Below are 15,356 nucleotides of genomic sequence, written 5' to 3'. Positions count from 1 at the left end.
TTGCAAGTTTGCCACCATTGCCATAGAGGACTTGTTTTCACACTTTTTTTTAATGGGCACCCTAAGGACACCCTAAGGAAACACTCACAAAGGTGCATCGTAAGGGTAGTGAGATCTCTAGCAAGGGAAGCTATGGCACCAGGTGGGACACAAAGTTTTCGGATGAAAAAGCCTACCAAAAATATTGCAGAAATTTTGAAGTATATCATTTTTTTGTGATCAAAGGGATTTATTTTTAGAAAGTCTTCTTCTCGGCACAATTGCAGATTATGACTATGAGTTCTAAAGATTGCACGCAAAGATAACAATGATGCTAGCTTCCGCAATTGTCAAGGTGCGACAAGCACATACATCGGTTTTTGGCAAAAACTTACACAAATTTGAGACAATTGAAGAAAAGTTTCTCCTTTGCAACCAATGCACATTACTTTAGATATTCTAAACATTCACCACTTTGCTTTTGAACATGGCTCACCCACCGCATTGACCTTGCAAACTCTACTCTAGTCAGATTGATTTGTTATCGTCTTTGGACCCAAAGAAGTGGTAGAATTTCTTAAGAGCATAAAACTACCCAAATTTTACATTGAGTACAAGCATCATAACAAGGACACCGTGGATACTTTCCTTAGTAAATGGGGAGATGTCCATAGATTATGTCATACTCTTGATGCATTCAAGGCAATGCAAACGAGTTTTGCACTTGAAGGCAAGCCCGACAAGTGGTGGATGACGTACAAAACCCACAATCGTCCTGAATTGTGCACTAATTTTGAGAAAGTAATTTGAAAGGATTTCCTTCCACTCAATGAGAAGGATCAAAATTGGTTTGAATGGGATTACATATCTCATTATTGGGATGTCATCTTAAAACTGGACGGGTTTATTAGAGGTCTTAACTTAGAGCTTAAGAAGTAGTTCACAACACAAAATCCCAAACCTTTGAAAGATTCCATAAATCAAGCCCATATCCATGATGATCCCAACAATGAAAAAAAGGGGCCTCGCGAACCTCTCTCTCAACAGGATTTCAAGATGCCAAGAAAGAGAATCTCTGTTTCCATTGTTTATTAAAGAATCTGGTAAAAAGGTATCCCTCAAGGGAAAAGCATAAGTTGTTGGGAAGGATAGAGCAGTGCATAGACTGCAACTACTTTCTCTAGACTCTTCTCTAGATATGCCAATGTGGAATGTTGTTGTATTGCCTCTATGTGGTGGCATTCGGTGGCCTTTGGATCACACGGTCTTGTGCAGATGCATGTCACCATCAAAGAGTGCAAGATGTGTATGTTGGTAGATGATGGTACATCCCCATAATTTTCTTAACTATAAGTTAGTTAAGAGGCTTAATCTGCCACAAACTCCCAGCTCACACCGTTATAATGTAGTGTTTTTCAATGGGCCTTACACTAAGGTGAGACATACTCAAGTTAATGAAGTCCCCCTCAAAGTGCAAGGGCACACTATGACTTAGATTTTTGAATTATGAACATGCATAGGGCAGATGTGGTTCAAAACCAAGAGTGGTTGTGTGGCTTGGGTCCATCATTACATCATAGCTATGAGCACAATAGTCTTATGATTGAAGCTAATGGGTCGCACGTGCTGCTATTGGGAGAACTCATTTGTATAGTTGAACTATTTCAACTTGGTTTTGTAGGTCTTTCCTTCTTACCCATTGTGTCATCTTTTATTTGCTTTTGTTTCAAGTTCAACCTTTGGTAATGAAATGGTTCATGTAAATGTGCTTCCTCAACTTTGCATCCTTCTCTTTCTTCTTCCTCGACAATGGTTCATAACTCACACTTTAAACAATGAACAACCTCAACTCTTCAAGGTACGAGCTTAACTACTTACTTATCAACACAATCATTGAAGATATGGCATAAGTCATAGTAACTCAAGGAGTTACTTGGAGAATAGAGCAATGTTTTTTCTAATGATTTGCCTATTGATTTACCACCTACACTAGAAGTGAAATGTGGTAGTAGGTGTATCACGTACACTCGACACAGTGGTACATTTTCACTCTCCTAAATCTACGTTCATGAGGGACTCATTAAATCGATTTTCAAAAAAAAAGATTTAAGAAAGAGAGGTTTATGAAGAAAGAGTGGTTGTTTTATTTGAATTTATAAAATTTGTAGAGAAGGCTTTTTAATTAACCTTTGATCGCACGTGATACATAGGATAATTCAAGGTGTACCCCCCAAGCATCTAGTAAACCTATAGCAAGCTCCTTATCGTCTTAGTCAAACTAGCATACCACCTTAGTAGGGTTGTATTCAATCGAGCTCTTCACCAAGGGCTTCTTTTATTTTACTGGTGAAAGAAAAAAGATGGTACTATGTATATGTGTATAGATTATTGTGGGTTGTGAACTCGATTGGTATTAGGAATAACGATCCGATACCAAGGGTGGATGAGTTGTTTAGCTAATTTCATGGAGACATTATTTTACAAAATGGATCTATGATATGCATACACTTGCCAATATACCCAATGTTGTCTTTCAAACACGGTTTGGGCACATGAGCTTTTGGCTATACCTTTTGGTTTGACCAATGCCCCATCTACATTTATAATACCTATGGATAGTATTTAAGGCTTACTTGGGCAAGTTCATTATTGTCTTTCTTGATGACATTCTTGGTTTTAGTGCTATCAACTTGGAGTATCTAAAACTTTTGGCAAGTATTTAACTTATTCACTAACACAAACTTTATGTCAAGGAGAGTAAGTGTGGTTTTCTTAAGATAGAAGTGCACTACCTTGGTCGTATTATTTTAGAAAATGGTATAACATTGGACATTTCCAAAGTGGATGCTATTTTGCACTAGACTCATCCTACTAATTTGGGAGAACTTTGAGTTTTCCTAGGATTGGTAGGGTTTTGCAATAAGGTTGTCAAATCTTATGAAAAATTGATTGTTCCTATGACTGACCAATTGGAAAAAAAAAAAAAGGCAAAACTTTCTTTTAGGGAGAAGATAGTTTTGACAAGCTCAAAGCAACTTTAGCATCAACACCTATACTTGCTAATTCTAGATAGATGCTAATTCTAGAGCTATTGGTGCAGTTCTACTCCAAGTAGGGACACCATTGGCTTTTGAGAGTGAGAAACTTGATAGTGCTCAACGGAATTATTATGCTTACGAAAGAGAACTCTATGCTATAATTTAAGCTTTGCAAAAGTAGAGAATTCTTGTATGGAGCCCGATGCAAGATTGCGTTTGATCATGGGACTATTGCCAATCAAACAGGTTTGAAGTGTCAAAAGACCAAATGGGATGATATTCTTTAAGAGTATGACGATCGACTACCGTATTGAAAAGGTTGACATTAACATTATAGGATGCTCTCAACAGAATACTAGAAGTTAACTCTCTTTTGTTCTTAGAGATGCAAAGTGAGTTTTTGGCATCTTTAAAAGCCAAATGTAATCATGACGAGGCATACTCCAAGATGTGGAGTTATGTTCAAATGAGGGACCCTTCTCACTCCAAATATTGGTAGTGTTTCTAGTTTCTCCACACACACAGCTCTTTCTCTATTGAGTCAATGGATGAATTCTTTTATCAATGATGGGTACCTACTTCACAAGAGAAAAATATGTGCATCAAAAAACAAAGACATTTAATGCCAATTTTTTTACGAATGTCATGACAATACAAGTGCATGGCATCAAGGCATAAGGAATACTTATGCACTCATATGATGACAATTTCACTAGCCATGTTTACATAGACACATTCAAGACTATGCCTTGTATTGTCAAAAGTATCAAGTTAACAAAGCAAAGTGCTTGAAAGCATGTGAAAGCATGTAGAAATTATTTATATGAAATTTATCGTCAATCTTCCTACTATATTCCAAAGGCATGATTCAATATGGTTTACTATCGGTATGTTGCCCATATGTGTGAGTTTATTCCAACTGAGTCTACAATAAAGATTTCCAAATTAGCATGGCTATTTGTGGAGCATGTTAACAAGCTTTATGTTTTGCTTAGTATCATCATAAGCGATCGTGAGGCTTGTTCTTAACAGATTGGGATGCAACTCAATCTCAATTCATTTGATATTTAGAGACAGATGGCCAAGACAAAAGGGTCAACCAAGTGCTTGAGATTATGCTACAAGTGCGTGTCAACAAGAAGCAAATGCATTAGGAAGATTAACTCCCTATCCTTAAATTTTCTTACAATAATGTAAAACGTACGACTACAAGGTTGTCTCCATTTATGCTTATTATGGTTTTCAACCTAGATCACGATTTTAGTAGGGTTACCCATAGAAAAACTTCAAGGACTTTCTCTAGGACCACATTGATATGTTACAACTTGCCAAAATGTTTGGCAAGCTCAAGATCCTTATACTAAATATGCATATGAAAAGAGACGACATGTTACTTTCAAAGAAGGTGATGAGGCCTTATTAAGGGGTCCAAAATATTCAAAAAGTCTAAATACATGATCCACGCCTAAGTTATTGCCAAGCTATGGTGGTCCATTTAAGATACAAAGTCGGAGAAATGGCCTTTAAATTAGCTCTTCAATCACAAGCTTGCATCCATCCGGTATTTTATGTAAGTCCTTTACACAATTCTTCCATCACAACGACAATGTTGTTCATCCTAGTTGGTCGCATAAACCAAAATGAATCATGGATTCTCATGAGTTAAAAACACACATCATGTTCGTCATCACGTACCACACAAGCAAAAAGATACATGTGAAGAAGGTGCCACTTGGGAAAACCATGGTGTTCTTGAGAAGAAATTCCCCGTCTTTGTTTCCAAGGAGCAACGCTTGTTTTCCCAAGTGGTAATAATGTGAGGACAAGAGTAGTTCCTACAATGGATGACACAAAACTTAGACTTACCAAAATATAAATCTAGTGACAAAAGTAATCACTCACCTTTTATGTTGTCATGACGTAAGGTCCCAAAAACCCTTGTCGAATTCCATCAAAGGCATAGCTTCGAAGAATGAATTGGCCAGACTCCTTGATGATGGGGAGAACTGCAAACTTTTGGTGAAGACAATCCACTGTCGGATGATAAACCAATCCAAGTGAAGTAGACGACCTTTTTGCCCAACATGTCACATCACAACAATGTGGCTCAAAGTTTGGGAACCCTTCACTCCATACGCCACGCCAATATTGTATCAAGTTTGATGCTATAAGTTAGCTAAAACCATTGAGGTCCAATGAGCCAATACTACGTAAAGTTCCCACCAATCTACCTTATTTGTTTTGACATATCACCATTGAAGCCAGTAGTAGGTGGGTCCTGGCACAATAACCTTTTCAAGGTTGCTAACCTACTCTTTTAAGTAGTGTAGACAAATACCTCTTCAAAGAAGAGATGTGCCTCACACAAAGAAAAAAGTTTGCATATACTCTCTCTCTCTCTCTCTCTCTCTCTCTCTCTCCGCGCACAAATTGTTCATACCATATTCCTCGAGTAAAAGATCTACATAAAGAAATGGTGAATTAGATCACTGAGGTCACACAAAATTTCACGTCTTCAAACTTGCTTAGTATTTTACAAATATTTACATTAGTTTATTGTTTTGTTGACCTCTGCCGAGCAAGGACTTGTGAATATCATAGCACTTAAAAGGCATCCACAAGTGTAGACAATGATGACCCTACCAAGCATCCAATGAGACTACACAGAGAGCTACTCCTCCTCGCTCTCCTTTCATTTTATTCAATACTGCTTGAGATGCTCTTTGAGATTCCGTCCGTCTCCTCTCCAATGAGGGATTCACTACCCCTACAAAAGTGTAATTCGGAATCGAACCCCCGCCTAGGCAAGATTTATCCTGCAATTGCTCTCGTAAACCACTTCAGTGCCTCAGTCGCCTTGCAGCTTACGGCCTGTCGTATAATAAGAAAAAAGTGTTGCCTAGCATACGCCTGCTTGCTCCGCTTGCTGCATCGCTGTACATTCCCGTTTCTCTCTCCTCTGCATGCTGCGATCGAGTTGCAATCACACCCACCACGTTGCATGTAAGGAACTGCAACGTCTGACGATTCTCTTTAAACAACTGTGCAAGAGAATCTACCTTGATTCTCTTGCTCTTTCCCTTTAAAAGAATTGAAGCCCCTACTGTGTGACTTTCCACCTTTCCACCGTACACGTTAAACAAGTATCATTTAGCACATGCTCATTTGTCTCATATGCCAAAATAATTTGCCAATCAAAATTAGATGAGGTGGTTAACAAGCGGTGGAATTTGAGACTTAACCTAAGCGATAGTAAGAATGGTGATATTCGAAAGCCAAGTATCTTTTTGCCGCCTACCAAAGAAAATGCTTGGAGTCGGCAACATGGGCTTTCTAAAATGTTTTAAAAAACCATCTCCAAATATTATCAAAATTCAAATCTGTTCCGGAGTTTTCAGCTATCATTTTGTAGACGGCAGCCTTCACATTAATCGTAATTGCAGCTGAGGTGGCAACATTTTATACGTTGTATCAATTCAGCCAATCAGTCACCACAATAAAATTTGGCCACAGCTGGTAGTAACAAGACAACTCCATATTCTCCCGAGAAAAGATCCTTCTTTGGCAGGTGACAGCTTTACATCTCTACAGACACACCATTGGTACTAACCACTTTTGTGAAAAAGAGCACAAACTCACAAAATTTGCAGTGGATCCAATTATAGGTGGGACACGTGGATACACAGGCTCCATAGGCACAAAAACCTCTCAGCTTATAGACACAATCTGATAACCTCTTACTAAAATTGTGGGTTAACAATAAAGGTAGCCTTACGGCAAAGCAAACTTCTTGTTTAAGAATGATAACCTCGGAAGCATTGGACTACTTGTCAAGGCCCATGCCTGGCCTTGAAGCACCAACTACATTAATGAATAATAGCCAACCACAAATTGAGCTTACAAAAGAAAGTAGGCAGCTATTACACCTCCCCCCATGCCCATAATTTACAGTGTTCTTGAAAGCACTTATTAGCTGGTCACAATGCCTTCACTCATAAATTCCACCTCAAATTTCTTCAAGAACAGCTTATTCCTGGGAGCTCTCAAACCTCGATGGTGTATCGATACCCATCATGCAGCATAAGCCAGAAATCAAGATAATCAAAAGTGTAACAGCCTGCAGACAGGACACAAACTCAGCAGCAGCAATATCACAACTGCAACTCTACGTCCCAGCAAGTGTGTTTTGTGCATGATTCCTTGAAAGCGTGAAAGTACGGACGTGTTTATATTAAAATAATGCAAGAAAGATGGAAAGTGGAGTTTTAGTGGGTGAAACCTTTTACAAATACAACAGAAGCATGATAGGTGCAATTCTACTCAATGAGAGTACCTAACATTGAAAAGTATGAAAAGTATAGACACCTACCACAATTATACCCTCGTAAACACCTGCTATGGTTTCACAAATATCATCACAAGTCGTGTTCGTGCTTGTTGTATTTGAGGCAAGCATGCGCCCATTGTATTCGTGACCGCTCATAGGATCAGATGCATAAAAGACTGCATTGCGTGTGCCTGACTGGCGGAGCGCAGAGAGAACAGAGACTAACAGTTCCACTGCATGATTAAAGAAAAAGTGCAATGAGCCCAATGACAGTTTGACAACCATACATCAAGCTTAGTGTAGCAAGAAGTATCGTAGAATTTTGAAAAGTTGAAATATGAACTGCATAAGCTTCTTAGTACAAGACATTCCTTGTTAACTATACATAAGGGCTTGTGGGCTGTGTTGAACATGCTGCGAAAAACCACAACCTGCAGATCCTACAATAGAAAAAAGGCATGTCCATCATTGATCACAGTTTTTGGCATCTGCTACCCTCAGCACATGGCCATCAACATGTAGGTCTTATCCTCTGGAGTGGCTGCTCTGAAGCAGTGAAGACAGCTTTATCACCTACAGGTGGGAACACAGCAAGCGAAAGAAATACCAAGCAACCATGTGACCAACATTATCACCAACCTACGCACAAGAATCTGGGTAAGAGAAACTCACCATTAAAATCTATTTAACAAGACTCGTTGCACGACAAAACACCTCACAATTGGGTGCGCTTTAAGAGACTCTTCTCTATGGTTGATGAAGCCAAAGTTTTGACGGCAAGGAACCATCTCAAAATGACAGAGGATGATACACTTTCCACTATAGTCAAAGATTTGGCACTTTTCTCCCCATAGCTTCTTTCCGGAAGGTCTCTTTGAAAGAGCATATGGAGCAGTACTATAATGGTTTACTTGACGAGCTCCAGCATTATTGCCTGAAGTGGTACCCTTGTATCCAAATCTTCCAAGAAAGATACAAGTTTCCAAAGGGAAGAAGAAGGGCAAGAAACTTATAGAGAGGAAGATGTCTACCATCCCTCAGATGTCTGCTGAACAGAAGGCAAAGTACTTCGAGCGTGTTGCGGGTGTGGAGAAGTAGGTCCAAAGGAGGGAAAGTACGAGGATAAGCCAAAGACATCTAAAGCGGCAAAAGAGCTAGCGGCTAAGAAAGGGAAAACTAAAACAGAACTTGTACCAAATTTCATGGGGATGCCCAAGCCCACGAAGATGAGAGTACTGACCTCTGCAGAGAGTGGGACGGAGTACCAAGAGGCCTTAGTTTTCTTCAACATGGGAGCCAAGGCCAACTTAATCTCTTTCAAAGATGGCGGCTCGTTTAGGAGTCAAGCCTGAGGATATAGGACCACAGATGGATGCAGTGCTGGCGGCACAAGCGCATGAAGTCCCTGTACCTCGTCTCGTTGGCAAGCTTTGCTTGCATTCTCAAGGTTAAATAGGGCATGAGGACTTCCACATCATGCCACTTGAGGGGTGTACTTTTGGGGATGCCTTGGCATTATAAGAATGATGTAGTGTTACCGTCCAAGGCTAGGAAACTTCAACTGAAAACTAGTAAAGATAAAAAAGTGGTCATTAATGTGGCAAGTCAGTCCCTATTGTATCGGCTTTGACCATTTCCAGATTAATGAAATCAGATTTTTTTGCTTACTCGATCTTTGTAAAATCTATGAGTGAATGTGAGGATTCAAATTTGTCACATACGAAGCGTCAAAAGTTTCCTTCAAGCTCATGCTGATTGTTTTTATCCAGCATCGGTTCTTCGACTTCTTATTCACCAGATACTTGTGCAAAAAAAAGACGGACCTTGGAGGATGTGCATAGACTATCGGACACACATTATTTTACCATCAAGAAAAGGTTTCCAATACCCAGAAATGATGATAGATACAAGGTTCTACTTGTTACCGCCTACTACTGGCTCTCATCGCGTTTTATTCATACTTTATCAAGATGCTTCCACCCCCAACGGTATCTTCACTCCCAGCCTTGCTTGAGGGCTTCACCTTCTAAAATGGATTGGAATGAGAGTCGAACCCAGCCCCCCGCAGAAGTTTAACTGCTGTACGATTGTCGTAGACCACTCCAATGTCCCCCAGCTCATTGCTACAAATTTCTCTCTCAGATTTGAGAATGCAAGGAATTTCAGAGCCCTACCACCCCCACCCCCCACCCCACCCCCAAACCTCTCTCCCCCATGCGCTACCAGCTTGCCGATTCCTCTCGCCCGCCTCCTCCAACCGTACCTGCTTTTTCCATACATGCTACACTGCTACCAAGCCCACCGTCACCCTTCAGCTTTCGCCTGACACCTCCGCCTTCGCTCGCATCAAGTTAGATTCGCTTTTATTTTGGAATTTTTTACAGCCGGTATCCCCCTACTTGTTGCAATGAAATCGATCTTGAAAGTGGCTGCCAACAGTGTCACACGCACATCTAACCCTAGATGCATGTGGACAAGCTCTAACTCCTACTTCTAGGGTTTAGGACAGCCTAGAAAGTGTTCTAGCACCCTTGTGAGCCTATACGTAGGACGTCCATGTCCAAGCACTTTAGAGTCGTTGCATACCCTCTGATTGCACATGCGCACAACAGTGTCTGCTAGGTGTAGGCATTGGGGAGTGTTCCCATACAGTAGCATTGGGGAGTGTTCCCATACAGTAGCAATAGTACCAAGCCAAGGGAATTATCTACATGCGAAGCACCTCTTATTAAGGGATTTTTAACTCATTAATAAGTGACATTAGCAAGCAATTAGAAGGTCGTGGGTGCCTTCTAGCATTATTTCTGCTCAACCCAGCCTTTTTTTGTCACAAGACGGGCACCACGTGCCAATAGAAAAGAACAGATTGAACACGCTTTTAGCACTTCAATAACAATTGAACTAAAAGAGAGAGAGACGACACGCGACATGGAGTGGCGAAATTCCACCCCAGAGAGTATTGGCCCCAAACCTTGGCGCCCCTTTCAGTATTTCTTTATATTGCATGAACATAGTACAAGCCGGTACTCCAGACTCTGCACCTTCGCCAAGAAGCATGAGCCCTAACCTCATATTTAAAGGCCCTTGGCCTAAAAAGCAATTACAGTGAAAAGCCTTCAAAACTCAAAAGCTTCTGGTCCAAAAGCAAAGCCAAAAAACTGCCAGCATAAATCACGGAAATCCATACAGCCTGCCACGTCATCAGCCAGCGCAAAACGGGGAAATCTCCCTGCTGCCCTTAGGGTTAGGGTGCAGTTTTAGGGTTTCTGACAGCAGAATTAGGGTTTGCAGGTTTCAAGGTTAGGGTTTCCAAAATTAGGGTTTGCAAGTTTTAGGGTTAGGGTTTTCTAGAATTAGGGTTTCAATAGTTAGGGTTTTTGGCAGAAATTAAGGTTAGGGTTTCTGCTCTCGGGCAGCCACGTCATCACTTTGTGACAGTTTACGCCCCTCGGCCACATCTGTAAGTTGGCTCCATTCTTTAGGCTTTGACACGTCAGCAGTTCGTTACATCTCCCCTTCTTGAAAGAGAGTAATCGTCCGTGATTACAGCATATCTGCAAAACAACGCAAGTTAGCCCAAAAATTTCCGAGGGACATTCCAAGGGACAATCAGTTTGCTCTTTTGATCAAGGAGTTAGCTTCTTCTTTCTACTCTTTTGATCAAGGAGTTAGCTTCTCCTTTCGTCCAGATCGGAACTCTTGATATTCCGGCGTAGTAAAATTAGCCATCACACCCAGACCGAACTAATCTTCCCCGAGTGTCTTGATGCACTAAAATTACATACCCAGGCAATTTCATCCAATTAGGAATATTCAGTAGTTGGCACATCACAATGCAACACAGATGCTTACATATGCATGTTACAAGATATAGAAACATAAAGCCGCCGATGAACACTCCTCCCGCATAACCTAACAAGGGAGATATTCAACGACTCTCTCATCACTCCTCCCGCATAACCTAAAAAGATCCTAGCCGGGAGATATAGAGGCCTTTTACAACCAAATGCCCCCCAGACCGCAACCTGCGTCGTTTGGAGGTGCTGAGAGTACCCACTGCTCAGACTTCTTAATACTCCTCCCGCATAACCATCCAGGTCCCCCGCAAATAACCACAAGGGTCCGGGCCATGAGTAAAAAAAAAACAGCACTTTTCAATCATTTAATACTCCCCCCACAAATAACCACAAGGGTCCGGGCCATGAGTATGAACAAGCAGTCTCAAACATAATTTCTCACTTCTCCACCCGGGAGTAAAATCGCCAATCATTGAAACCAGTATAACACCAAAATCAAACAATTCAAATCGGCACCAAAACAGGTTCAAAACAGATACCATCCATTTCAAACAAATTTCAAACACGATCACCAAACAAGATCAAACAGAACTCGAACTTAAAAAGCAATCTCGACATCAGTTGAGCTCGAAAAGTCGATTGACTTTCCATCCTGAAACCTGCATCAAAAATTAGGGTTAGGTTTCTTCCATAGGGTCATGGCTGAGCACAGCATGGTCCATCAGCTCTTGGACAAACAGTGTTTTCGTTGGTGGCGATGGTAGGTCCCAAGATATATCAGTCACATCGGACCTCCAAGGTCATCAGCTCGTGAAGAGACATCTACTAAGAGATGTCAAGAAATTTCAAGTTATAAATTGTTAGGGTTTCCATGGCAAGCATTTCAGGATACCCCACTCTGCCAGAAGTTGCACTCTGAAGGAAGATGTTAGAAACCATATAACTTCGGACAAAATTTTTCTTGAAAGCTTGCCAAGTCCTTGGAGTGTGGCTGGTTGGTAGCTGTAGACATCAACATCTGTATGGCACTGCTTCTGAGAAAAACAGTGACTTGAAACAAATCAAGGGATTCTTCTTTTGCAAGCGATCTTAATGGCTTATGCCCTGTAAGACATGAGCGGTGAAGACGGGAGCGCGCCCGATTCGATTAAGTAAGGGTGGGAGTGGCTAATAAGTCCGGGTTGGAGGGCCAAGATACCCCGATTAAAATTCCAAAGCTCTGTCTGCTCTTTTGTAGGACCGGCATGCTTTCAGAAAAGCACACGCCTAATACTCTGATACCACTATCACAAGACAGGCACCACGTGCCAATAGAAAAGAACAGACTGAACACGCTTTTAGCACTTCAATAACAACTGAACTGAAAGAGAGAGACGACACGTGACATGGAGTGGCAGAATTCCACCCGAGAGAGTATTGGCCCCAAACTTTGGCGCCCCTTTCAGTATTGCTTTATATTGCATCAGCATAGTACAAGCCGATACTCCAGACTCTGCACCTTCGCCAAGAAGCATGCCAGAGAATGAGCCCTAACCTCATATTTAAAGGCCCTTGGCCTGAAAAGCAATTACAGTGAAAAGCCTTCAAAACTCAAAAGCTTCTGGTCCAAAAGCAAAGCCAAAAAACTGCCAGCGTAAATCACGGAAATCCGTACAGCCTGCCACGTCATCAACCAACGCAAAACGCGGAAATCTCCCTGCTGCCCTTAGGGTTAGCGTGCAATTTTAGGGTTTCTGGTAGCAGAATTAGGGTTTGCAGGTTTCAAGGTTAGGGTTTCCAAAATTAGGGTTTGCACGTTTTAGGGTTAGGGTTTGCAGGCTTTAGGGTTAGGATTTTCTAAAATTAGGGTTTTAGCAGTTAGGATTTTTGGCAGAAATTAGGGTTAGGGTTTCTGCTCTCGAGCAGCCACGTCATCACTTTGTGACAGTTTAGGCCCCTCGTCCACATCTGTAAGTTGGCTCCAATTTTTAGGCTTTGACACGTCAACAGTTTGTTACATTTTTACCCATATAGGTGACTCTGGGGGTCTCTTCTCTAGAGACATCCAATATCCGTAGTACAAGTACCCGCAACAGAAGCACCTTTAGAGTTTTTCAGTGCCAGCTTCAGCAGCAGTGTCACGTGACACATCTAACCCTATGTGTACGTGGACAAGCTACTTCATGAGTAGGGTTCATTTCAATTCAGTTAGATTAGGAAGTGTTCTGGCACTTTTTTGAGTCTGTTCGCAGACTGTGCATGTCCAGACACTTAAGAGTAGATGCATATCCTCTGGTTGAACACAGCATGACCATCAGATTTCAGTCAAAACCCATGAGGAGCATTTTTATAGTGCATAGACCTATTTTCGCTATTTTAGCCAATTTTGTTGGAAAACTCGATAGCATAATTTAGCAAGCCAAGTATATAAGAAACCCTAGCGCTAGCACTTTCTGGCGGAAGAGGCAACAGGGACCTGACATCCAACAATGCACCTTCTCAGCAAGACCCCCCCCCCCCGGCAGGAGACTCAACGTTTTCAACCAAGAACAGCCAACGTTTCTTCAGCTTTGCAGATCAAACTAGCGTTTTGCATTTGCAACAGCTTGGCGACAGCAGGACACAGCAGATCACTAGCGTTTTTGCATCAAGCCGCAAATCGGCCCTAGTGTTTTTGGATTGACGACGGAACCAGCATAGGCATCAACGTTTTCAGTTTTCAACACATACACATCGCAGTAAACATCCCAAACTTCGCAAATCTCACCTTCCCGTAGCAAATCCTCGCCGCACGGTCACATCTAGCGCAGTTTGCAGATTCAGCCCGGAAAACACAGATTTCAGCATCTGCAATTTCAGTGCGTCATCGTTGCATCGTCGTCACTGACATAAGAGTCAAAATTCAGCAGATAAAGACTTGCAAATTTCAGCCATTAGCGTTTTTCAGATTTCAGCCCGTCTTGTCGTCCTCCTCATCGTCGTCGACATCGTCGGCAAGTCCAAAGCATTGTAGAGATTTGTGCAATCAATAGTAGACCGCTCTCGCCATAGAGAGTGGAGCCTTCGGAGGAGGGTTTGACAACATTTTGGTGTCGTATTCTTCTCTCTCTATCTCTCAGTCTAAACACCTTCATTCACAGTGTTTACCACTTGTTTGTGTCCATTGCACTCTCTCACTAAAGGAACGGAAGGCTCTCCCTTCCATAAGTAAAAGAAACCCTTGAGCACAGTTCGGAGCACTCATCTTGAGCAAAGTTCAACATTCACATCCGCTGCACCTTACAAGTAGAATCAGCCTAGCGTTGATTTCAGTCCTAGCCTCGTCATCAGTTTGCAAATCCAAGTCAAATCAGCCCGGCGTTTTCAATTTTCAGCCCTTAGCTTCGCAGATCCAAGCATCTACCACAAGATCCCATCAGCATCTCAACATCCATATCCATTGCATCAGCATTTGAGCAATCTAAAGCAAACACCTCCCTAGCGATAGAGAGGGGGCCCTTGGAGGGGGGTTTGGGACCCCATGTAACAAACTTGGACACCCCAAGTCAAGACTGTGTCGTGACACAGCAGAGATTCACTTCACTTTAACTGACAGAACAAAAAAAAAGAGAAGCAACACGGCACGGCATGGTTCCGTGCCAAGAGATATTGGCCCCAAAGACTGCACCCCTTTCGGTATTCCTTTTTATAAGAATCTTTGAGCAAATTACAACCGGCCCGCGGGTCCTCGCTCTCAGACTCTGCGTCCAGATCCTCTTAGAAGTGAGCCCCCTTGGGTAGCTTAAAAATGTATTACAAGGGTTGCTAAAAGCAGAGCCCCAAAAGCATTAAACTTCAAAAGCAATGTCTCCCAAAAGCTAGCGCTGCCAAAAGCAGTCAACGGAAATCGAAGAAATCGCGGTAATCGCAGAATTCCGTAGAGTTTTGCCACATCAGCATGCTCTTTGCTTCTTATTAATGACACCTAGGCCCCTCGGCAAAGGTCCATAAGTAGGACATGCCACATCATCAATTTGTGACATACCCGCCTCTTGAAAGAATTGTAATCGCCCTCGATTACGCCTGCAAAACAAACAAAGGCCATAAACTGTCTTAGTTGACACTGACTGTTACTGCCGACTCGCTAGACACGACACATCTAGCACTTGTACAAAACGACAGTCACATCATAGGACATCAATTGACATCACGTGACAAATCACAGACAAATTCATTCCAAATCTCATACCATGGCCA

At 41.9% G+C, this 15,356-nt stretch overlaps 1 protein-coding gene across 1 annotated transcript in view; it reads right to left on the bottom strand.

Moving 5' to 3' along the window:
• Window positions 1–6,709: 6,709 nt before the first annotated feature.
• Window positions 6,710–15,356, bottom strand: part of LOC147429101 (uncharacterized) — a 42,699-nt gene continuing 34,052 nt past the window's right edge. The window contains exons 7-8 of the mRNA XM_086495141.1: window positions 7,387–7,577; window positions 6,710–7,134 (exon numbers count right to left, since the gene is read on the bottom strand). Of these exons, the coding sequence (XP_086351267.1) occupies window positions 7,045–7,134; window positions 7,387–7,577 (281 nt within the window). The 3' untranslated portion in view covers window positions 6,710–7,044. The remainder of the gene's footprint in view (window positions 7,135–7,386; window positions 7,578–15,356) is intronic.

Source organism: Adiantum capillus-veneris, chromosome 22 (genome assembly GCF_014529385.1).
Source record: "Adiantum capillus-veneris isolate H3 chromosome 22, ASM1452938v2, whole genome shotgun sequence".
Lineage (NCBI taxonomy): Eukaryota > Viridiplantae > Streptophyta > Polypodiopsida > Polypodiales > Pteridaceae > Adiantum > Adiantum capillus-veneris.
The sequence above is the reverse complement of the archived record's forward strand: the minus strand, read 5'-3'. Positions and strand labels throughout refer to the sequence as shown.